Here is a 22,545-nt window from a genome sequence, read left to right on the forward strand (position 1 = left end):
GAAAGCAAGGAAGGAAATGTTAATGTGTGTAATACTGTAGTTTATGCATATATCCTTAAGAATAATTGTAGAGTGGAGACCGCAAACAATTATCAAAATATCTACCTCCTTCCCCCATGTGTGGTTGTTGGCGAGTATTTTGACATTTAGTTTATCCTATTTGTTTCTGTTTATTAGATTACGAACGTGAAGATGCTGCTTTTACTCTGAAGGATTCATGCCGGAAGTGCCGCTGTTGTTGCTGCTCAACGGAAACAAACGTGTTGTCGCCTCGTGTTTGACAGGTTGGTCTGAATCCAGTTAGCAAGTTTAATACATCTGACCCTCATAGGATTGTCATCAGCCTCCACAGTGGGCTCATTACATGAATACAAACCATAATGTGGCAGCGCTTTGATAGAAAAGCCGAAACACGTTTACTTATTTTATACGCGTAACAACTTTTTAGCTCCTTAAAGCTAACGTTAGCCAGCTAACTTATCTAGTAACACCAGCTACAGCGTTACAGGTTTATTCACAGTGTCCAAACAAGCAGCATTCATGCTAACTTATGACAACATTGCAGCACTCGATATGTCCTTAGAAAACTCTCTGGTCTTGCAAGTGACTCCTTATACGTGCCTGGCAGCACATGTAGCATTGACAGTTTGAATGGCTTTCTCTCTGCCTCTGCAGGTGTTACATGTGAGCCACAGATCTGAGACATCAGCTGTGACACATATCACCCCGTCATACCTCTGTGTCTAATACATAGACACAGCATGTCCTCCCAGGAAGATGGGGCAGCAGAGCCGGGCCCTGACACAGAGACACCCTCCTCCTCTTCTTCCACTGGGGACATCATCACCGTCACCATCGGGGCAACCGTGCCCACGGGGTTCGAACACACCGCTGCAGAGGAGGTCAAGGAGAAAATTGGGGTTGATGCACGCATCAGCAAAGATCGTGGTCGTATCTACTTTCCAATAACCACCGATAAGCTTTCACAGGTACGTGCCTCATGGTTAGTGCCTGGCTTATTCCTCCAGGTTTTGTCACTGTCACATTTCATTATCAGCATAGAAAACCGTGCTTTGATGTTGAAATCTCCAGTTTAGTAAAAAGTAAGTGTAGAAGAAGCTGCATTTGAAGTGCATCTGTGTTACTGTCTGTCTGTCTTTCTGTCCATTCATTGATTTCCTGGCTGTAGGTTCATCTTCTGAGGTCTGTGGACAACCTGTTTGTTGTAGTTGAGGAATATGATCACTACCAGTTTAAAGAATCAAAGGTAACTTCCATATTTACTCTGCTATAGCTGATGTTGAGTGGATTATCATCAGGGTAATAAACGCTGTGTTTTTCACAGGAGGAGACACTGATGGAGTTGCAGCAGCTTGCCTCAAAACTTCCCTGGACTAATGCCTTAGAGGTTTGGAAGCTAAATGGCACCCTAAAAAAGAAAAAAGGCTACCGGAAAGGAGGCAATGGCACCAAAGTAAAACCTAATAGTGAGGCCAGTGATGCAACTGTTGCTGATGCTGAGCAGCAAGAGTTGCCTCAAGCAGCGTCTTCTGCTGACGGCCAAACAAAGGCAGAGAGCGTGCCTGACAGTGCTGACGCTGACGTGGAGGCCAGCATGCAGGTCTCGGAGGAGGCAGCACCCAAGGCCAAACTCATCAAATTTCGTGTGACGTGCAACAGGGCCGGTGACAAACACAGCTTTTCCTCTAATGAGGCAGCCAGAGACTTCGGTGGGGCTGTGCAGGAATTCTTCCAGTGGAAAGCAGACATGACAAAGTTTGACATAGAGGTAGGCAGGCTTGTTTAAACTGGACTGACGCAAAGCGAATACCATCAAACCAGCCAAAAAAAACCTCTGGCTGTTCAGATGAATTTGCAAGGCACAACTTAATGTTTTGTTTAAGGCTTAACAAAAGAAAACATAACAACTCAGACTAGCAACATTTCCAATGAAGATAAGGTGCCCGCATTATGTGACAAGTTGAAAAATGCTTTGTTATTGTATTAAATGATGGACTATTGTTTCAGCTCCATAGATTATATAAATGGGTGCATGGTTACATTGATAAGGGACTTCTAATCATGTACTGTATGCTCCTGAACTGTAGGTGTTGCTAAACATACACAATGAGGAGGTGGTGATCGGCATTGCGCTCACCGAAGAGAGTCTTCACAGGAGAAACATCAGTCACTTTGGACCCACCACTCTGCGGTCTACCCTGTGCTACGGCATGCTCAGGTAATCCTTTGACACTGTTTCCACCTACACTGGGTGATCCTGATGTCCTCGGCCAGAAGGCTCCGTGTGACATTTACTGACTCTGGGTGTGGATGTGGGTGTGTCTGTGTGGAACACGCACACACACGCAGACACCCACACAGCGTGCATCCGCTGAACTACTGTCTGCTTCTGCCTTCAAATGTTTCACGGATTTTATTAAGATATAGTTTAGCGCCTCACTTAAAATATAGTTATGGCATTAATATTCATGTTAATTGAATTAGGTGAAAATGTATAGACAAAGTTTAAGTCATAAACAGCTCTTTTGAGCTGATGTCATAATGACATCAGTGAGTATATTATTTCCAAAATAAGTAGTGGGTGTGGCTGTGAATCAGTCCCTTATCTGGAAGTAGACATGTTGACATGTCTGCTCAGACTGAATACAGACATATCCAGCAACACCGCACAAGCCAAGACAAACTCTTCTCTGTTGAGATAAATCTCCAAGTCACACTTGGTTATTTTAAGGCGTAACAAAATAGACAAATTACGTCCTCCATCTAACATTTTCCATTTAGATAAGCACATGAATTAACAGTATGTGACAAAATATAATCTTTCATGTGTCTTTTGTAAAACAACAAACAGTCTTTCTGAATGACTTGGTAAGCCTCTGACATAGAGGTGGTGAATTTATCTAGAATACTGTCTATGTGTTTTTCAAGTTAAGTAGCTTCTGAAAATGAATGTAATTTGACTACCTTAGACAAGGTTTGGCCGTGGATTTAATTCTGTTTCAGAACATGTGAAATCATAACTTGTCATAACTTGTTTGTTTTAGGCATCCTCAGCATATTTGTGACAGTAGATGCTAGATTTATAGATAAAGCATGGAGAGTAGCACTGAGGCCACAACTGAGGTTTGTGGTGCATTTAAGTCCACATTACAAGTAGAAATAACACTGAGGTTGAAGTAGAGGCAGTTGTGGCCGGTGGCTATGGACCAATTTTAAAGCCCTCAGTAATTTCAGGCATCACTGAGGGAAGACAATAGTTTACGGTTTGTACAACACAGGCACTTAGCCTGGATACTAATGAGTCATTACTCTAATAGTTTACACACTGTACGCAAGTAAGGTATCATCTGTCCCCGGTTGAAAGCGTCATCTCAGTTGTAGTGAAATGCAAAGCTCTGTTATTAGGTGCTGCAGTTAGAATTTCCAAAGGTAAGTTAGGAGCCCCTTTATTCAGTTTACGCTCCAAAATAAACATGTACGTCTCAGTTTCTTTGCACTTACCTGATACTTACACTGGTGCTTTTCTGTGCACATTCTAAATGAGTGAGAGCTGTGCAGAGAAATGTCAGGCATAACAATGTAATGCAGCAGCTCTATAAATAGAATAGCATTTTATTGTCATTGCGGTACAATGAAATAAATAAACATGAATTGGATAAAATTCCACTATTAGTTAGTTTGAAGCATCAGATATAAATATTTGATGCATCAGATATAAATAATGGTGCTGAGGGAGCGAAGCTGTCGCAGGGTGGTATTGTTCAGTAAATGAACCACTTTGGATTTGTGGGAGTTATGTTGAGCATTCTGTCAAAACTGTTCATGCTGGTGCTTTTTGTTGTTGCAATAAAAGTCAGTTATTAGAAATGATCAAAACAATCAAGTAAAATCAGTGATAAAATATTATAGTTTAAGACAGCATGAGTGGACGTGTGTGCTCTGTAAATCTGCAGAGGAAAGTGTTCAAATTGGTCAAATGAGGCATTTTTCTCAGCACAGCTCTGGGAAACAGCCCGGGTCAGTCAGTCAGAATTGGTGGACGCTACCTATTGGTGTGTATAAAATTTGTTAATATGATAATAAAACTCATCATGTTGCACTGCTGTTTTATTCATACTCTGGTCTGTTGACAGGCTGTGCAAACCTCAGGCATCAGATATAATACTTGATCCAATGTGCGGGACTGGAGCTATACCGTTGGAGGTAAGACACAGCTTCTTTACCCAGACTCTATGATCTCCAATGACCTCTAATTTATTATCTTGATTTGTTCATAATCTACAGTATGGATGCCTAAATTTACACATTATTACACTGCTCCACACTGCACTACTGCTAAGTCTACAGGTGACGCACATCAAATTCAGTTCTTGTGCAGACTAAATTGCTAATAAACACGTACTTTTTCACTTGCAGTGAGTTCACAGTGATCTTTGCTTATTTACAATGGGGCAAAAAAAGTATTTAGTCAGCCACCAATTGTGCAAGTTCTCCCACTTAAAAAGATGAGAGAGGCCTGTAATTTTCATCATAGGTACATTTCAACTATGAGAGACTGATACTGATAACGAGTTCAAACAGGTGCCATTAATACAGGTAACGAGTGGAGGACAGAGGAGCCTCTTAAAGAAGAAGTTACAGGTCTGTGAGAGCCAGAAATCTTGCTTGTTTGTAGGTGACCAAATACTTATTTTACCGAGGAATTTACCAATTAATTCATTAAAAATCCTACAATGTGATTTCCTGGATTCTTTCCCCCCATTCTGTCTCTCATAGTTGAAATGTACCTATGATGAAAATTACAGGCCTCTCTCATCTTTTTAAGTGGGAGAACTTGCACAATTGGTGGCTGACTAAATACTTTTTTGCCCCACTGTACGTATTTTTTTCTAAAAAGAAAATGTGTGCTTACTTGTCACTCTTGTCTTTTATTTGTAATCAGGCCTGCTTAGCTTGAGTCGAACATTAGGTCACACCCGACTGCTTCCTAACACTATCAGAAAATAAAAACATTTCCTCATTCATCATGGGGCTCAGATATGATTTGCTGAGTGCTTTGAGGAAGCAGAGTTGCACAGCGGTGGTCTTGAGATCACAGTAAGAGGGTTTTCAGTAGTAGGAAAACCCCAGACTACTAATTGTGTAATGTTTTTTTTCTTCCCCTCCAGGGATCCATTGAATTTAACAGTTCATTCTACATTGCCGGTGACAACAATGACATGGCAGTTAACCGCACGGTCAATAATATATGCCACATCCAGAAACGGAGGGCAGACAAGGGCAGGTGAGAGGGCGGACAGCTGAACATCTAATAAGGAGGTTGTTCTAACATACAATTTTGTGTAGTTGATGATTATTACAATGATCTAAAATCCATTTTGGATCCTTTGGAGCAGTGCATCTGGATTGCCCATTGACACAGTGCAGTGGGATCTGTGCAATTTACCCATAAGGACCGGCTCTGTTGACATTATCATCACTGACATGCCGTTTGGGAAGAGGTACCAAAATCATAGTGGTGTGATTAGTTAGTATGTAGAAATTATGGAGAATAAGTTGATTATTTTAATACTGACAAACAGACAAAACTTACATCAACCATTAAGTAAAATCTTTTCCTTTGTTTTCTTGAAGAATGGGCTCTAGGAAGAAGAACTGGGACCTTTACCCCTCCTGTCTGAGAGAAATGGCCCGCGTGTGTGCACCAGGCTCAGGAAAGGCTGTCTTGTTGACTCAGGACAAGAAATGCTTTGCCAAGGTAACCACAGTGCTCATGCAGATACCAGGAATTCCATCTTAGATGTTACTGAATTTTCATAGGTTTACATGAGAGCTGTCAACAAACAAACCACAGTGCAAGTCTTGTCATGCCACCATCTTCCTAATAAAGATTCATCCGTGTTGATCCGGTTATAGACTTCCTATTAGGAATCCAGCTAATGCCTTCCTCAGTAGCCTTAGTACTCATGAATGCACTGCTTTTAATCAGTGATGTGTGGTGTTGTGAAATATGTAACCTTTTTATGCAAAGATAATAATGATGATGAAAATAATAAGTATTATGCTACAAAATTGTATACATTCAACCCGGGGTTGGAACAGGTAGATGCACCTGCGCAGAAAATGACTTGTTTTAATTATCATTAACTGCTGCTACTGGCAGCCGCAACCGGCGCCCTCTGATGCTTCGCCATTGGTGTGTTGTAGGCGTGTGTTTGTAGTACAGTAGGACAATTCACAGCATAAGTAGCATGTTCCACCCACGGACGATTGTATTGATTATATTTCCATCCATTCATAAGCAGTGGTTCTGCTTTTTCCACGCCTCCGTGAGCTTGAGATGGAGGCGTGTCAATGTTCAACTAAATAATGCACTGTGTGTGCAAGTGTACAGCCTGTTGCCATGGAAGTTGCACTAAAGATAATCTGTCATTCGCACATTGAAGGAAACAAAAGCCCCGTTCCTTAAACTGGACACCTCCCCTGATAATACCGTAAACTCCAAAGTGCAACAACCACAGACCATATTGTGTAAAGTTGCTTCTTTTCAAGAGGGAGTGAATGTGAAAAAATTGCTTACACTTGCAGTGTATTAATATAGATGAAAATGGTGGCTGTGTTCAAAACATCACATCACGTTAAACAGAAGTTAACCTGACTACAATCGTAGCTAGTAGTAGTAGCTTCACCATTAAAAAATGAATTAGTTTCATTTGTATAATTTATTAAAATCCCCTCCATGCTTTAACATAAGTGTACCGTTCTCAAACTGATTCAGGATTAACAAAGTGGTGTTGTGAAAATTTGGGGCCTCAAAATGGGGTCATGGGTTGCAAAGTTAAACCCTAATCTGTTCAAACTCTAATAATTAGTATGTTATAGTAAAGTTGGATTCTGTTGTGAAAACAAAAAAAAGACATTAAGAGTGATCATTTGTAAATGCCAGTGTTTTTTTTATGTTTATGCAGCCCTCCATCAACTTTAAACAACCTAATGTGGTCCCCCTGCTTAAGGCTCGCGTGCAGAATCAATTTATCCTGCAATAATCTCTAACTAATCCCTCTACAGTTAGAGTGATGGAGGTTTAACTCAGCTCTGCCTCATGGAAGAAAGAGTTGTAGCAGCTGTATTTGTCTAAGCAGAGATCTTGTTTTACACAAAACAAATGTCTCGTTTGTTAGTTTGTCATCTCAAGATTTATGTTGTCCCCAGGCTATCTCGAGGATGGGAGGACTGTGGAAGAAGCTGCACACTGTTTGGGTCAATGTCGGGGGTTTACATGCTGGAGTCTACCTCCTTAAGCGGACCGGGGCCGTGTTTGGCCAAACACCGGAAGATGTCTATGAATCACGAGGAACAGTTAATACACAGGGGGGTGAGGAGCACGGCAAAGAGCTCTCCTAATTCACATCCCGCATTTAACCTCTGAAGTTATATTGGAGCCCTTGTGGGATTATTTATATTCTCTTCACTGATTGAACTTTTTTGTTTTTCTTTTTTTAACTTGTTTCAATTTATTTTCTCTAGTAAAGTGTGCCAAGTGCTTTTAGTGTGTAATTTTTTTTTGTTATTTCCCATTTGGTTTAATGTGATTAATGGCTAACTGGAAAGGAGGAAGAAAAAAAGCTATTTTCATGTTCCGCAGCAGTTTGGTGGTCCTCACTCTCAGTTTGACTTATTTGTGATATTGCTGCTGAGAAACCTGCTGATGGTTGTTGAATTGCACACCTGGGACCCCCTGTGTCCACTTCACGGGAACTGCACATTGTCATTTGCGCTGGTAAATAAAGATTCAACAAATTGATGTAAATTTTCATCAAGAATACATTATGTTTGCCAGTGTCAAGTTCAGACAGAAATCTGAGAAGAATGGGAAGTTGTGCTTAAAATATGTTTTCAAACATTTTGTCTGCAGGTGAAGGAAGTAGTGGAAAGTTTTTCCCTGCTGAGACACATGAAGCTGATATAAAATCAAAAAGGAAGTATATTTGTATGTGTAAGTGTATGACTCAGCGTGAGTGACGGTTACGGCGTGAGTGGTGTGCGTGAACATTTGCAGGGAGCATTTAAACTTCCCTTAGCCAAAAAAAACCTAACCCTGAACACCGAAGGGGTATTCCCAAACAGGGTGAATGTGGTACAATTATTCAGCTTGGTGTAGATTCAACTCTGATCTTGATGGACCACGGGTAATAGAAACCTTGAAAAATGTTTGTTTAACTTAAGAATAAAGCTAATATAATAACATTTTCTGCCATCTCTGGACCTCCCATTGTGTGTGGTTCAAATTCCTGGGAATAAATACAAGGATCTGAGTTTACCCCAATATCTCACAGTATTAACAAATACTGTGAATCACCTGCTCAATGATTATTGTCTTATTTCCTCCAGTCAGAGCCACAGGGTCGTAGCTATGATGTCAGTGTGTGTGTGTGTGTGTGTGTGTGTGTGTGTGTGTGTGTGTGTGTGTGTGTGTGTGTGTGTGTGTGTGTGTGTGTGTGTGTGTGTTTGCGTTATGAGTGACGTCACTGGGTGAGGAGACCTCATAAAAGGCCACGTGAGGGCTGAAGGGACTCAATTGACTGCGGAGCGCGGAAATAAACACACGAGAATGATTTGGACCATTTTCCTGCTTGTCCAAGCCGTCCTGCTGTATTTCATTCTCACACACAGATCGAGGTAAGTTGCTGTTCGATTCTCTTGTATTAACCTTTATACAGACTGTAAATACTGTACTAGTCGTCTGGAACAGGGAAATCAGGGAAAATGCTGTTTTTGAAAAGGATGTACTCTTTGTCAGCTATTTTCTTGTGGGTTAATATCTGTGAACATTTCTAATGTAAATCCGTGGGTGGTTTAAAATCAATTAGACGCTACCTTTACGGAGGTTATAAATAATTCATTGTGGTGGTGATAATAAAGCACTCGCCAAGCGTTTGCTGGTGTGATGGGTTGTTCCTGCCAAGGAATGTGGCTAAACTACTACAGTGTGAAGTTTACACCCCGCTGGTTTTTGTTTTCTCTTGAGGCAATTATGAATTACAAAAGAGTCTGTGATCTAATAATACTAGTACTGTTATTGTTATTGTTAATCTCATGATTAAGTTCAGTCATACAAAGACTGCACTGTGTGTGGAAGCTGGAACAGCAAAGGTTATGCATGTGTCAAATAAGACAGAAACACAGCGTAGTTTATTGTCCTGTATGTTTCCTAGTGACCCCCACCCTTCATACAGTCATGTCATCAGGGTACACAAAATAAGTTTAACTATTTACTTGTAATTTTCCTTTTAGATCCAAGGGGGAGCCGCCTCTAGACAAAGGAGTTATCCCCTGGTTAGGCCATGCACTTGAATTTGGAAAAGATGCTTCCAAGTTCTTGAATCGAATGAAGCTTAAACATGGCAACATTTTCACAGTGAGTAGAGAAAACCTGACGATGATTGTGATGATGTTTGAAATCAATCTCACCTCTTAAATATTCCTTTTTCTGAGCACTTTTAAGGTTTTCATCAGGATATTAGCCATGAAGTTCAGCTTCAAAACCTTTAAACTGCTCAGAAAAAAATGTAGATTTAAAGATTACAATTCCATTAAAACTGCGCAAACTCCGTCTGCTGATTATATGAAACAATCAAAAGCCCAAGAACAGCTACTAAATGGACCTTGGGGTTAGATTGTTTTGCCATTTGTTGTGCCCAAAGTGTAATGCAGTTTTACAGTAGATAATAGTGACTGTTTTGTAGTCCGTTCTGGTGCTAAATTTAAAGGGACTGCGGCAGAGGAAAAGAAAAAAAAGTGTTTATATATGTTTATAAGATTTGTTTTAATCTTATAAAATCCAATCTGGAAAAGGCTGACAGTGCTACTACATGTACTACAAGATTAAAGACTGTGTTTATGATCATGTAACAGTGGATTGGGGATACCAACATGAATTTTCATCACACTTTGATTTTCAGTTATCTTGAAACAAAGTACAAAAGGTTTTTTTTTTTGTTTTTTTTTGTGAGTGATACTAACAAATCATCTTTCACGAAATGTGATACTGACTTTTGTGTTCATTTAAAAGATTTAAGGCTGCACCTCATCAGACATGTAATTCTCTGTAGTACAGTGGGTACATTTGGTGATTTGGTGTTTAAAACTGTTAAATACTCATAGAAGCATGAAGAAACTGCATTATACCTGTATGAACCTCATGCATTTTCACTTTTGCGTCGATGACCTACAGGTGCGTGCTGCTGGGCATTACGTGACGGTTCTGCTGGATCCACACTCATTCGACGCAGTCATCAATGACTCCGACTCCCTGGACTTTACTCGCTATGCACAGGTGCTCATGGAGAGGATCTTCAGCCTGCAGCTGCCTCATCACCATCAGGCTAAAGCAAAAGCAATGATGAAAAAGTACGACCTTGTGACTTTCCACTCCAGACTGAAAGCTTGTATTGTACATTCTCGTTTTCATTTCATTCATGCCATGTAAAAATGAAAGTCACCCTTTCAAGTCTCATGAATAGTATCTAATGAGCAGTGTCATTGTGGATGTTTCTGTAGAAATTTCTTCCTGTTTTTGGAAATCTATCTTTAGAGCTTCTTGTTTTGTTGTTGCTCAGTTAAAATCTATACACTTTTGTATTAGTTATAACTGAGAGAACTTAACTTATTCATTTTAGGGTTTAAAAGATTGACGTTTCGGCACACTGTCCTCTTCAGGAGTTGTACATTATGATCAATATTTGAACAAAATGGAAAGGGTGCAATGAATAGGGTGCAAAAACCAAATGTAATGCCAGAAATCTAACAGGATAATGGAAGTATCATAGATATAAATATTAATTACTTAGGTTATTAATATTTTAAAATAAATGTTTCCACAACATCATAAATCATTGTGACATGATTTACAGGACACCCTCACGTGGAACAACAATTGGTCCTTTCTTCCCTCATCGCCTCAACCTTTTGTGTCCGCAGGCACTTTCTGGGAATGAATTTGGCCGTCCTCAACAGCACCACAAGCAGACACCTGCAGGCTTTGCTGAAAGCCAAAATGCCTCAGAACCAGAAAGACTGGAAAGTGGAGGGACTGTTCGACTTCTCTTACAGCTTACTGTTCAAGTAAGAAAGCCCCCACTCCCCACACACCCACACTCTTCATTCATTCATGTCAAAAGAGTTCACCTAAACAGTTTACATAGCAGCCAATCGTCTGGTCCTCTGTTTGTAAACGGCAAGAAAAATGTAGGATGGCGACACGATTTCACATAAATGTTTGAGGCCACCTTTGAGCGTTTCGGCAAAGCAAATGTAAATTAAAACGTAGCTGTCTTTATTTTGAGTAAATAAAGGGGAGAGTAGATCAGAACATCAATACCCCAACAAGGTGACATCGACCATGTGGGGATTCTGCCTGTTGCCGGTGGAAAAATACAAGCTGAAAGGGGGTTGCTCATGCGTGATTTCAAATGGAAAATGTGTGTGGGCTGGTTATCATTTCATCAAGACAAAAATGGTCACCATTTGTCAACCCATTTTGTCCCACACATTCCCACACTTTGTATTTCTCCTTTCTCTGCAGGGCGGGGTACCTGACGCTATTTGGAGTGGAACAAAACAACAACAGCACAGATCCCTCAAGTGTCTATGAGGAGTACAAGAAGTTTGACGATCTCTTGACCAAAATGGCCAGAGGCACGCTAAAGCCAGGTATTGATGCTGAAAACGCAATTGATAATAAATCTGAGAGCACTGTGATGAAATGAACAGAAAAAAAACAAGTTATGATGCACGTGCATCAAGTGTAGATTTAGATCATCAGTATTACGAGACATGAATCATGTTATGTGTCCTCTCTCTTTACATTTGTCACTATGTTTTTCTTCTAACGTGGTATGACATCATCCATGGATGCTCCCTCAGATTTGTTTTGTGGTTGCCATTGCGAGTTTTACTTACTCAGCTGCTTACATAGTGTCTAGGAGCCTCTTTATGTGTTTTAGAGACCTTCACAATTCATCATCACAGCCCTCCACAGACTGTGACCTAACTTGTCCTGGTAGCTCACCTCATTGTCACTACACCAAATACACCTTATTTCCCCAGGCCTTGCCTTTCCTTGTGTACTGCATCATTGTTCATGATTGCATTTGTTCCACCCATTCAGCCCGTGGAAGATGGCCAATTACAATATCATTGCTTACCGCCTCCAGTTGTGCCTGTCATACCTGAAATAATGGCCCTCTCCCACCTCCTTGGCACAATAATATATGTTATGTATTTGGTATAACTTGTATTAGCATCCAGAGCTAGATGGTTTATGTTTCTTCTGTGACTCGCTGGCTCACTTCCTTATTTTATGATGTGTGTCTGTGTGACAGAGGAGAAGAGTACAGCCCAGAGTGCTCGGCTGAGACTGTGGGAGCTTTTGGCTCCAGCAGGTCTGAGTGAGGACTCGGGGTTGAGCCCTTGGCTCCGAGCCTACAGGCGGCTGCTGCAGCAGGACGGGGCCAACGAGGAGACGCAGACAAAGGCCGTGCTGATGCAACTCTGGGCCACACAGGTGAGCAGGACGTCAGAAGAAAGACATTCTGTGCTCTATTTACAAAGCAAGAATTTCACTTGGTGATCGCCGGTAGTGATAAGGCAAGTTGGCTGCTCAGTCAGAGGAACTTGATGCGCTGTGTCTCCGAGAGGTTGTCTCTGACCCACATGTCTCCAGGGAGACTTGAATTCAAAGAGACAGAGAGGTAGAGATATAGAGGTGCAGTAGCAGTTCTCTCATTTGGCACATGAGTGTGCTGTTGGCCTCTGTTTTCACAGCAGTAACTCTGCTGTTGTTCAGTGTAAAGCTGTGACAGGGCTTTATGAATATTAGATAGGATCATAACTGGACACAGTTAATCTTGAGAATAGTTTTTAATAGTGTTGGACTTCAAAAAGACAATTTCTTGCATCAAAATGAAAATAAAACAAATATAATATCTACAAATAATTTGCATAATACATCAAAAACCTCACTTCCCCTGTTAAAGAAAATTACTGTTGTTTCTTCATTCACAAGGTAGAAAGTAGGTTATTGGTTGTATTAATTATAGTCTTTAATGGGATTTGAGCTGGTCTAAATTTGGTCAGGACTTCTTACTCACATATAAGTGGACTTGATATTGACTCACAGAGTCTTGCCTACAGCCCTGCTGGAGGGGTTTATTGCATCAAAAGCATTAATCAGATATTTACTTCAGCATGCGCCTTACCCTGCAGCTTGCTTGCTCACCGTTCTTTGCACTTGTCACCGTTGTTTGTCTCCATTTTATTAGGATTTTTATTTTAGTCAGAACTTCTAGGCGTCAGTGAGTCACATTTTGAAATTCCTTGAAATTTAAGTGAGATAAATGAACATTTGTTTGTATGATGTACTTGGACATGGAGAGCATTTGTTTGACAGTTCATTTTACAAACACGCAGTAAACTAGTTGTGTGTCTAAGGAAGGTTTCCCACACTCAGGTCTGTGATACATCTACCAGCAGTTTGGATAGTGTCATGTTCTTGTGACGCATTTTGTAATAGATTAACCAGCTTGATCATCATCAGTATTAATGTGTCATAAAGTAAGCATTAATTACACTGCGTAGTGTATTTGCAGTGACTTAAGAGGCAATTTTGTGGTAATTTCACTATGTTACATTTCTTCAGTGTTCACCATTTTAAGTGTCTAGTCCTGGCAGACAGCGCTGTGGTTTGCCATAAAACTAAATAGTTTCAGTGTCCTGCCCTTGGATGCAGGCAGATGGCAGGGGACCTCAGGTTTCCGATGGCTTTCCTTTTTAAGTAAACCATTACCACGCTGCGCTTTGCCAGTAGTGAGACAATCCAGAGCATGGATCCTCTCATCCCAGACACATGAGAGGAGGCCATTCTTTTTTTTCTCGTCAGCACTAAACATTCATTAGGCTTGTTTATCTAATTGAACATAACTTTAAGGGAAACGTGTGCTTTGCTGCAATTCTAACAAAAGACAGACCTGAGTGCTGTGGGTGTCATGTGATGTTTTTATTTGCTCTTACCAAATAACCACCTGCGCTGTCACTATACAACGCCAGAGTGAGAAAGACAACCTTATCATTGTCGTCATGTGAGTCTTTGCTTGTTTCCAGGGTAATGTCGGTCCTGCTGCCTTTTGGCTGTTGGGCTACTTGTTGACAAATCCTGTGGCTCTGACGGCGGTGACGAGGGAGATGGAAACCTCAGAGAGCCCTCTGCTCGACAGACCTGTGAACACACCTGTGTTTGGTGAGCACTTCAGACCTTTTTTTTTCTGCATGTAGCATATACTGTCGTCTATAGTATGAAATTTGAACATATGAAGTGCACAAAAGTACAATTATAGCAAAGGAATAGTGGAATAAAGGAAAAGAAAACTTGTTAAATCTAAAAAAGCGGGAGTTCATAAATCCAGGCATGGATTACAGTATGAAATAGACCAGACTTGTTATAACATTTCCTAAGAAATATTCCTGAGGGGAAAGGCTGCAGCTCCTTTTCTGGTATTAACAGCATTTTTCTCTGCCCCTGCCCAGATAGCGCTTTGGAAGAGGCACTTAGACTCACTGCTGCCCCCTTCATCACCAGAGAGGTAGTTCAGGAAAAGACCCTCCACATGGCTGATGGCCAAGAGTACCAGCTAAGGAAAGGAGACAGGGTGTGCTTGTTTCCCTTCGCCAGCCCTCAAATGGACCCTGAGATCTACCTTGAGCCACAGGTTTGTTGTCCAGTCGTGTTCAAGAAACACATTTCCAGTTTCCAACCACTTCACTCTATCAAAAGCCATCCCGTAATGCCAAAAGGAATAGTAGTAATTGGGATTAGCAGGAGGCAGACTTAAGTGTAATTAGCATCTGTTGTTGTTTATGTAAGGTGGAATCAACGCCTACACAAAGCTGACCCTCGATTACTCAGTGAGAGGTCAAACCCAGAGCTGTGGACCATTGAGGGATTAGCCGAGCACGAGAACAGAAACATAGCTTATAGGCGTGGGAGAGTAAAAACTCAGGCCACAAGAAATTAGGCAGATAGACATTAAACTGTATGATTGAGCTAATATTCATAGATAAACCCTTCTTTTCTAATTGATTGCATCTAATGTCTGCTGAAAAATGTTTGATTTCCAGAAATACAAGTATGATCGCTTCCTGAATGACGATGGATCAGTGAGGAGAGATTTTTATAAAGGAGGGAGGCGACTGAAATATTACACCATGCCATGGGGTGCGGGGACCAATGGCTGTGTGGGAAAGCAGTTTGCCATCAATATCATCAGACAGTGAGTGTCCCAGAATTAGTGCATCATATAACCTCACCACCAGTTTAGGCCTCAAAATGTTTCACGCTTTAATTCCTGATTCAGTGTTCTAATTTCGTGTGTTTCTCCGTGTTTACTCTTCAGGTTTGTTTACATGGTGTTGACTAACTATGATTTGGAGCTGTGTGACCCAAATGCCGGGATGCCGGCGGTAAATGCCAGTCGTTATGGATTTGGGATGTTACAACCAGAGGGGGACTTGTTTGTCCGATATAAGCCAAGGAAAACACACTAGGACTTTAAAAACACGCCTTTTATGAACATTTCAACACATGCACATTGTTTATAGTGTCAATATGCTTTGTGTATTTTTGTATTCCATATTTATATTGTGTAGTATATAATTATTTTGTTATTTATCAATAAATGTAAATAATACATTGTTTATAATCTTGTGTTGTCAAATTTCTATTGGAGTTTTGGAGTTGGAGTTTTTAGGTCAAGTGATGGGTTCACATTTGTTCATGCTGCACCACACAGCATGAACAAATTTGACTTTGCATTCATAGGCGTCATTTTTAGGAGCTGTAACAGGAGCATGGCTCCTTATGTTAAATAGAGAGCAAAGCGTAATGAGGGGACTGTCTGTACTGTAAACAGTCGGCCACACCACACATCTGTCACACTGACACGTGCCCGCTGTTTGCAGAGTGAAGCTGAGTGGAAATTTCAGATGTATGTGTGCTTTGGAAAGCAACTGATGTCTTACTTGCAGGAGCAGATCCACCACAGACCACATAGACCTGTGAACAACAGAGAACATGCTCTGATTTCCACTCACAGTTTAGCTTTTTCTGTCAGTTCACATCATGTTTAAGCCTAGATTAAATGGTGCAGACAAAGTTAGGGCGCAATCATGGACAACATCAGGCCTCAATACTTTTGGATTCAGTATAATCGTGGGAGTCCTTCTGGGGGGATTAATGTGTGACATTTCCACTGAACCTGAATGTGTTATGGAGCCAAGACAGTTAGGTTGTCTCTGCCAGGACTGAATTGTACTGTTGCACAGACCATCATATGTTGTACAGATATTTTATAGCTGTACAGAACAAATATATTCCAGTTTAGCAAGCATTCACAGGCACACCAAACTACTAGAATATTCCTAGCATGCCTATTGTACATCTGTCTTTAATAGTGGGTTGAATGTGTGATGCTTTTTAAAAATCTCTCGTTACTATTAAGCAACAGTTCTGCTGTAATAGATATGGGACTATAGTGCCTTCATATAATGATTCTGATCCAGTTCTGTGCGTGGATGTGGGGTCCTCCACTACATTATTTGCTGGCCTGTAACACTGCTGTACAAAGCAGAAATACACTGAAGATGCACTGAGCTGTGGCTCGCTGGCTCCGTGAGGGTTAAACTCACACAGGCTGCGCCGCTGGAGGAGCCCGAGTGAAATCAGCTCCTGCAGGATCCCGTTCGCAGTCACAGGCGCAGGCCAGCACGCACTCGCACTGTGAGCAGGTAGCGGAGGAGAGGCGGGTGCTCTCCAGAGTTTACTTGTTGATTCGCGCCGGGAGGAGGTGGACAGGGCAGAACACGCATGCTGATGTCTGTGTAAAAACTATATTTACCATCATGTCGCTACGTAGCTCATGATGCCTCCAGCAGCACTCGTCAGAGCGCCGGAGACCTGGACGGACGGAACAAGTTTGACCGGTTTTACCCCTGAAATGTTGCTCGTGTCCGACTACGAGGTGAATCGGGATTTACGGGGGACAAGTATGTATCATATGCATTTATCATGTTTGAATTGATTTTTCATTTAGTGTTATAGCATAGGGGTTTACAGCCCGCTTGGGTTGACTTTGATATTCTCTGTTTTCTCTCTGTTTTGCACTAGTTTGACTGCACGCTGCATGTGGGTGTATCAGATATAGAATGATATATTTATACATCTCCCCAAAATGCAGTTGTGTTGCATGACTCAGATATGCGCAAAAGAATGTTGTCTATGGCATGTTTCCCTCGGCAAAATCAACTTTATGAATTGGCGTAATTGTTTGTTTGTGAAAGTCGAGGGGCGCAAACACAACACCACATTAGACTTGTAAATCACAGACTGGTCTCAGGGGATGATTCAATGTGTTAAAGGGGTCTTAATCAAAGTTGATAATCGGTGTTAGTATTAGTCCAGTTTAACGTCGCTCCAGAGAACAGTTGGGGAAACACATTCACGTTTCTCATCCACAACCGTCGCTCGTCTCTGGATCGGGACCGATCTCTGTCCCAGCCCGAGCTGAGCCCCCTTCAGCACCGGAGCGTGTGGACAGCGACAGACGGCCGCTCCGCACTGACAGACGGGCGTTTCAGCACTGGACAGCGCACACGAGCAGAGTCCAGTTTATCATTGGCCAGCTCTCCACTCCCCTCACCCCCGCCCCCCTCACCGCCACACCGCCACCCTTGTCAGCAAGAAAAGCGGCTGTGCCTCTTAAAGCTGATTAAAATATCTATTTGGTCCTCTGATGAGTGGATAAACCACCTGACATTGCTACTGTAGGACACCGGCACTGCGCGCTCAACAGCGCCTAAATAATTTCTTTTTTTTCCCCCCTTTTATTGCAGCCACAAGAAGGAACGCGGAGGGACCCTGATGCGGTCAGCTACAGAACTATGTCTTCTTAATCAAGCAGACTGTATCTTCCAGTCTTTTCGAGTGACCGAGTGACTTGAGTGAAGATGATGAAAACGGGGCCTCGGACGGGCACGTCGCTGCCGCCGGATACGATGGACATCATCCGCAGCAAGACCCACACCCGCCGGGTGAAACTCAACGTTGGGGGCCTCATCCACGAAGTCCTGTGGAGGACGCTGGACAGGCTGCCCCGCACAAGACTGGGCAAACTGAGAGACTGCAGCACCCACGACTCAATCATGGAGATATGCGACGACTACACCTTGGATAACAGCGAGTACTTTTTCGACAGACACCCCGGCGCCTTCACCTCCATTCTCAACTTCTACCGCACTGGAAAGTTGCACATGATGGAGGAAATGTGCGCCCTCTCGTTCAGCCAAGAGCTGGACTTTTGGGGCATCGACGAGATCTACCTAGAGTCCTGCTGCCAGGCCAGGTATCACCAGAAGAAGGAGCAGATGAACGAGGAGCTCAAAAGAGAGGCCGAGAACATGAGGGACAGGGGAGGAGAGGAGTTTACAACCACATGTTGTTCCGAGAAGAGGAAGAAACTCTGGGACCTCCTGGAGAAGCCAAGCTCATCATTCGCTGCTAAGGTAATGTCCAGCTCAGCTCTTCTTATTGCCACATTAGCAGGGCAGATCAAGAGAAAATAACCGGAGAGAGGGGAGCACTGGCATACAACCAGCAGGCCCATATTACTTAAGTTTTAAATCATGATTCCTCCAACAAAACGAAGAGGAAAGGCAGCTGAGTAGATTTTTGTTCTAATGAATAGGGTTTAATTTTAGAAAATAGTTCAATAGTTCAACATCCACAAGGCGAGCAGAAATCTCTCTCTAAAACTGGCTTGATCTTATGTCTGACTTTCTTTAAACCTGGACCTGTGCTTTTAATCTGTAATTTTCAGTAGCTGAGGGACAGGCAGCAAAAAGACTGAGAGAAACAGGTTCTGTTCTGCTCAAATCTGTCTGTTTTTTCCCTTTGCTCATTCATCAGTACGTAGTGAATAGACTTTGGAAACTAATTTTGCTCCTCAACTTAAATCAATAATACTAAATTGGAGCTCTTTCCTGGGAAGAAAAGACTCAGGTGTTGTTTTTCTGGCAAGTCAATTAAAAGCCTTTTTATGTTTGTTTGTGCTTTTTCAGATGAAAATATGTCAGCCTTTATTGTCTCCCTTTATTGGTTTCAGTCAGATACTTGTTCTCAAGCCAGTATTGTCTGGGAGCTGGTCTCTTGCGGTAATTATTGAATGTTTGTTTTTCACTGGAAACACCAGAGAGGATGAAAAGAGTGACACTTATTGTTAGGGTTTAATCCATGTCAGGGCTGCAAGAAACTCCACTGTACAAAGTATATATTTTTAGACTATCACATAAAGCCTACCTCCTTTCAACAATTACCCCCTCTTGGCTTCATTAGCCACCCCTGATTTATTTTCAGTCCAGTATTCAATCATCCAGCTCATTAATGGGCTCATACCTCACGCTCCAGGAACAAGAGTACTTCTCTATTTCAGTTCAGTGGATTTAGTCCTCTTAACAGCATTTTAAGTGATTTTGCAAAAGATGGGACTGGGTCAATATTCAATCAAAACTGTTAAATACTGTTTTGGGAATCTGCACGTTAAGGGATTTTGGGTGTTGTTTCAACATCTTGTCACTACATTTACCAGAGAGAGTGAAAAAGAGAAAAAGTTCAACAAATGATGACATACACCTTCAGTGATCATTTCAATTTTATGTTTTCAATTGCAGTATAAAATATTTGCACCATGAGTCATTGGTGTTTCGGTTCAAAATGCCTGAGCATACCGGGTACTCCAGCCCCAGAAGATATCATGGTCGTATCATTACTCAAAGAAAATTCAAACACCTCCTTCAGCAGGGGTTCCTGCATAATTTATTCAGCTCATCTGTTGAAAGAACCTGCCTCGTCAGTGACCTTGAATTACCGAAGCCCTTAATTTTTATTTTTTAATTATTCAATCACATTGCTTAAGGACATACTTCATTCAAGGCATCCAGTACCCCTCAGGTTCTCTCTCGAGTTTTCTGAAACTATTAACTATGCAGACAATGCATCATCCAACACCAGGCCCTCTGGTATTCATGCTGACGGGCAGGCCTCCTGGCATCAGAGAAATGAGACAGGAAAATAAGTCGGGGAAATGTGTTTTAGTCGTCCTTTCTGTCAAACTGTAATGGTAATACATCTTCCACACATTTCAGGTGTTGATTCAACTCTATGGTAATTTAGAAAGCTGTAATCTGTTTTGGTTTCATCAGACCATAATATCAGCCACAGCCCTTTTAAAATAAAAGTAAGTAGAATTAAAAAAAAAAAAAAAAGAAAACTGTACAAGCATAATCAAATGCTTACACACTGATCTGCAAAAGGTTTTTATTGTTGGTCATTCTTTTATTTAATAAGTCTCAGTGTTTTCAGTTGGTTGATTTTGATAAAAGCTGGTTTGTTGCATCTAATAATGGTAATAACTTTAACTCTGATATTAAAGCAAACCCCCATGAAAGTGGCAATGGGGTTCCTCAAGGGTCTATTCTAGATCCTCTATTATTGCCACTGTATACTGATAACATTATTTTCTCATACACACAAATCTTAATGTGGATAACACCAGATGATCTCAAATGTAATATACAAATCCATGTAAAGTGCAAAAACACATCTGTCATATCCATATTTGATTTGATGGAGATGCGGTAATTAGTGCTCTATAGCTCATTCTACCCCAACATGACTTGCTGTGGTCTACATACATGATATGGAGACAGATACTGATACAACATTCATGTTGATTAATATGAGAGACAAAACAATGATGAAGACTGGTCTGTTTATCAGACATTAGAAAATACATTTGGATCATTTTACCTATTAGGCTTTTTTCTCTAAACTTTCACAATAAATCATATCTTTCCTTGCTTTTAAAAGCAACTAATTACTGCACCAGTTCACAGGGCTGGCTAGCCTTAGATATCACATTTGTTAATACTGGACACAGAACCACATTGCATGCCATACAAATAAAACATCTTACAAAGGATTTGAAAGTAGATTATTATACGTTATATCTTGTTGGATAATTTCAAATTTGCAAAGCAAGCAGTTTGATTGCTGACTCATTAATACTTCTGATTGTTTCCAATTGGTAACACTGTAATCTAAGTTTAAATGTTATCTTTCATTAAGCTGTTCACTGGTTTCTTTTAAGCACACGCCTGATTTCCACTAGTCTATATGAGCAATTATTATGCCTATACTATGTAATATAGCTAAGCTGCTGTTCATTTAGCTGACAGGACCATAAATTATGAAATATGGCTAGGAGCATGACCAACTAATTGGTTTTATTATTTATTAGGGATTTTTTTTTTTTAAATGTTACCACTGTTTACTTTGTAAATCCATAGTAGGCCCAAGTCATGGTCTATGGCCCACTCATTAATGAATAATCAGCTACATTTTGCATTTATGTAATATTTTGTAATTATTACTTTCATTTAAAAAATCTTAACAAGCACAGTTTCCACCTCACAAAGTGCCTTTGGGTTCTTTACATACATTTTTGCACATTAATGCATCAGCTCATGTCTCTCTCCAGCTGTGGGTGTGCCATTCAGCTTGAATTTCTTTACACAGTGAAACAGAGAAGTAGGAACATGATTTATGGTCATATTAGCCTGTAAGCTCTTCTAACTAAACACACACAAACTGCACATACTGTACATTGTGTATAATTAAGGGGCCCTGAAACCTTCACTGAAAGATGTGGTAGGAGGCGTCTGTTATTCGACAAACAGACCAATTTCCTTGTGGTTTAGTTTTCCATATGAGACAGAGAAGAGTGAAAATGTCAAATTGAGGTTAAATGGCAGCCTTTAAGTGCAGTCTTGTTTCTGAGGCTTAATTGAAGAGTTGCATCGGTGAAATGGCATGTTCCCAAACACACATTTTGCCTCATTTATTTTTCAGTGCTGATGAAATTTTAATTGCACATTAATAACGTTTGGCTTAATGCCGGAGAGAGGAGGTGTGATCCAGAATATCTATAGCTCCAGATGTCACCTCATCCTGGACCTTTTGGAGTTTTAACCTGCCCAAAAATACACATAGACAGCAGCACTTGGTCTGGGACAAGCCATTTTTCATGTCAAAGTACAGTGAAGGACACTATGTGTGCAGCCAGTTTTAGGTGTGTTGAGGTGTTATTGAATAGTTTTAGACCAACTTGAGTGTGCATTTCTACCATGGCACTAAATAATTTAGCACAACAACATGGACCCTTAGAAATACAGGAAAAACTTGCTGGTAATCATTTGATCAATGATAGATGAGTTCTTGTTGATACAGGACAGAATGTGCTCAATGCCCATGTCATGAGTTTTTTCCCAGTGGGAGTAAGGGTTTGTGGGTTGTGAATAAAACTGGCCTATGTAATACAGCATGTCTCAGCATGCCCCTGTTGCTCATGTCTCCCTAAG

At 41.1% G+C, this 22,545-nt stretch overlaps 3 protein-coding genes across 4 annotated transcripts in view; all 3 read left to right on the plus strand.

Annotated features, from left to right (window-relative positions):
- The first annotated feature begins 249 nt into the window (after nucleotides 1–249).
- thumpd3 (THUMP domain containing 3) lies at nucleotides 250–8,268 on the plus strand. Of its 2 annotated transcripts, XM_070837387.1 has the most exons (10): nucleotides 250–284; nucleotides 676–989; nucleotides 1,190–1,267; nucleotides 1,346–1,789; nucleotides 2,109–2,239; nucleotides 4,155–4,224; nucleotides 5,190–5,305; nucleotides 5,418–5,522; nucleotides 5,656–5,779; nucleotides 7,234–8,268. In XM_070837387.1, exons 2-10 carry the CDS (start codon nucleotides 762–764, stop codon nucleotides 7,423–7,425), a joined length of 1,488 nt encoding a protein of 495 aa, XP_070693488.1. In that variant the 5' UTR covers nucleotides 250–284; nucleotides 676–761; the 3' UTR covers nucleotides 7,426–8,268. The 2 variants fall into 2 exon arrangements, with proteins under 2 accessions (XP_070693488.1, XP_070693496.1); XM_070837395.1 differs by lacking the exon at nucleotides 250–284 and having other exon boundaries at nucleotides 325–989.
- A 281-nt stretch (nucleotides 8,269–8,549) lies between these two features.
- LOC139207665 (prostacyclin synthase-like) lies at nucleotides 8,550–15,714 on the plus strand. Its single transcript, XM_070837407.1, has 10 exons — nucleotides 8,550–8,700; nucleotides 9,316–9,439; nucleotides 10,256–10,431; nucleotides 11,002–11,145; nucleotides 11,606–11,733; nucleotides 12,405–12,586; nucleotides 14,182–14,317; nucleotides 14,605–14,786; nucleotides 15,196–15,347; nucleotides 15,471–15,714. Exons 1-10 carry the CDS (start codon nucleotides 8,633–8,635, stop codon nucleotides 15,619–15,621), a joined length of 1,443 nt encoding a protein of 480 aa, XP_070693508.1. The 5' UTR covers nucleotides 8,550–8,632; the 3' UTR covers nucleotides 15,622–15,714.
- A 2,346-nt stretch (nucleotides 15,715–18,060) lies between these two features.
- Nucleotides 18,061–22,545, plus strand: part of LOC139207638 (potassium voltage-gated channel subfamily B member 1-like) — a 35,894-nt gene continuing 31,409 nt past the window's right edge. Inside the window, exon 1 of the mRNA XM_070837378.1 lies at nucleotides 18,061–18,633. Within this exon, the coding sequence (XP_070693479.1) occupies nucleotides 18,079–18,633 (555 nt within the window). The 5' untranslated portion in view covers nucleotides 18,061–18,078. The remainder of the gene's footprint in view (nucleotides 18,634–22,545) is intronic.

This window comes from Pempheris klunzingeri, chromosome 2 (assembly GCF_042242105.1).
Source record: "Pempheris klunzingeri isolate RE-2024b chromosome 2, fPemKlu1.hap1, whole genome shotgun sequence".
Classification (NCBI taxonomy): domain Eukaryota; kingdom Metazoa; phylum Chordata; class Actinopteri; order Acropomatiformes; family Pempheridae; genus Pempheris; species Pempheris klunzingeri.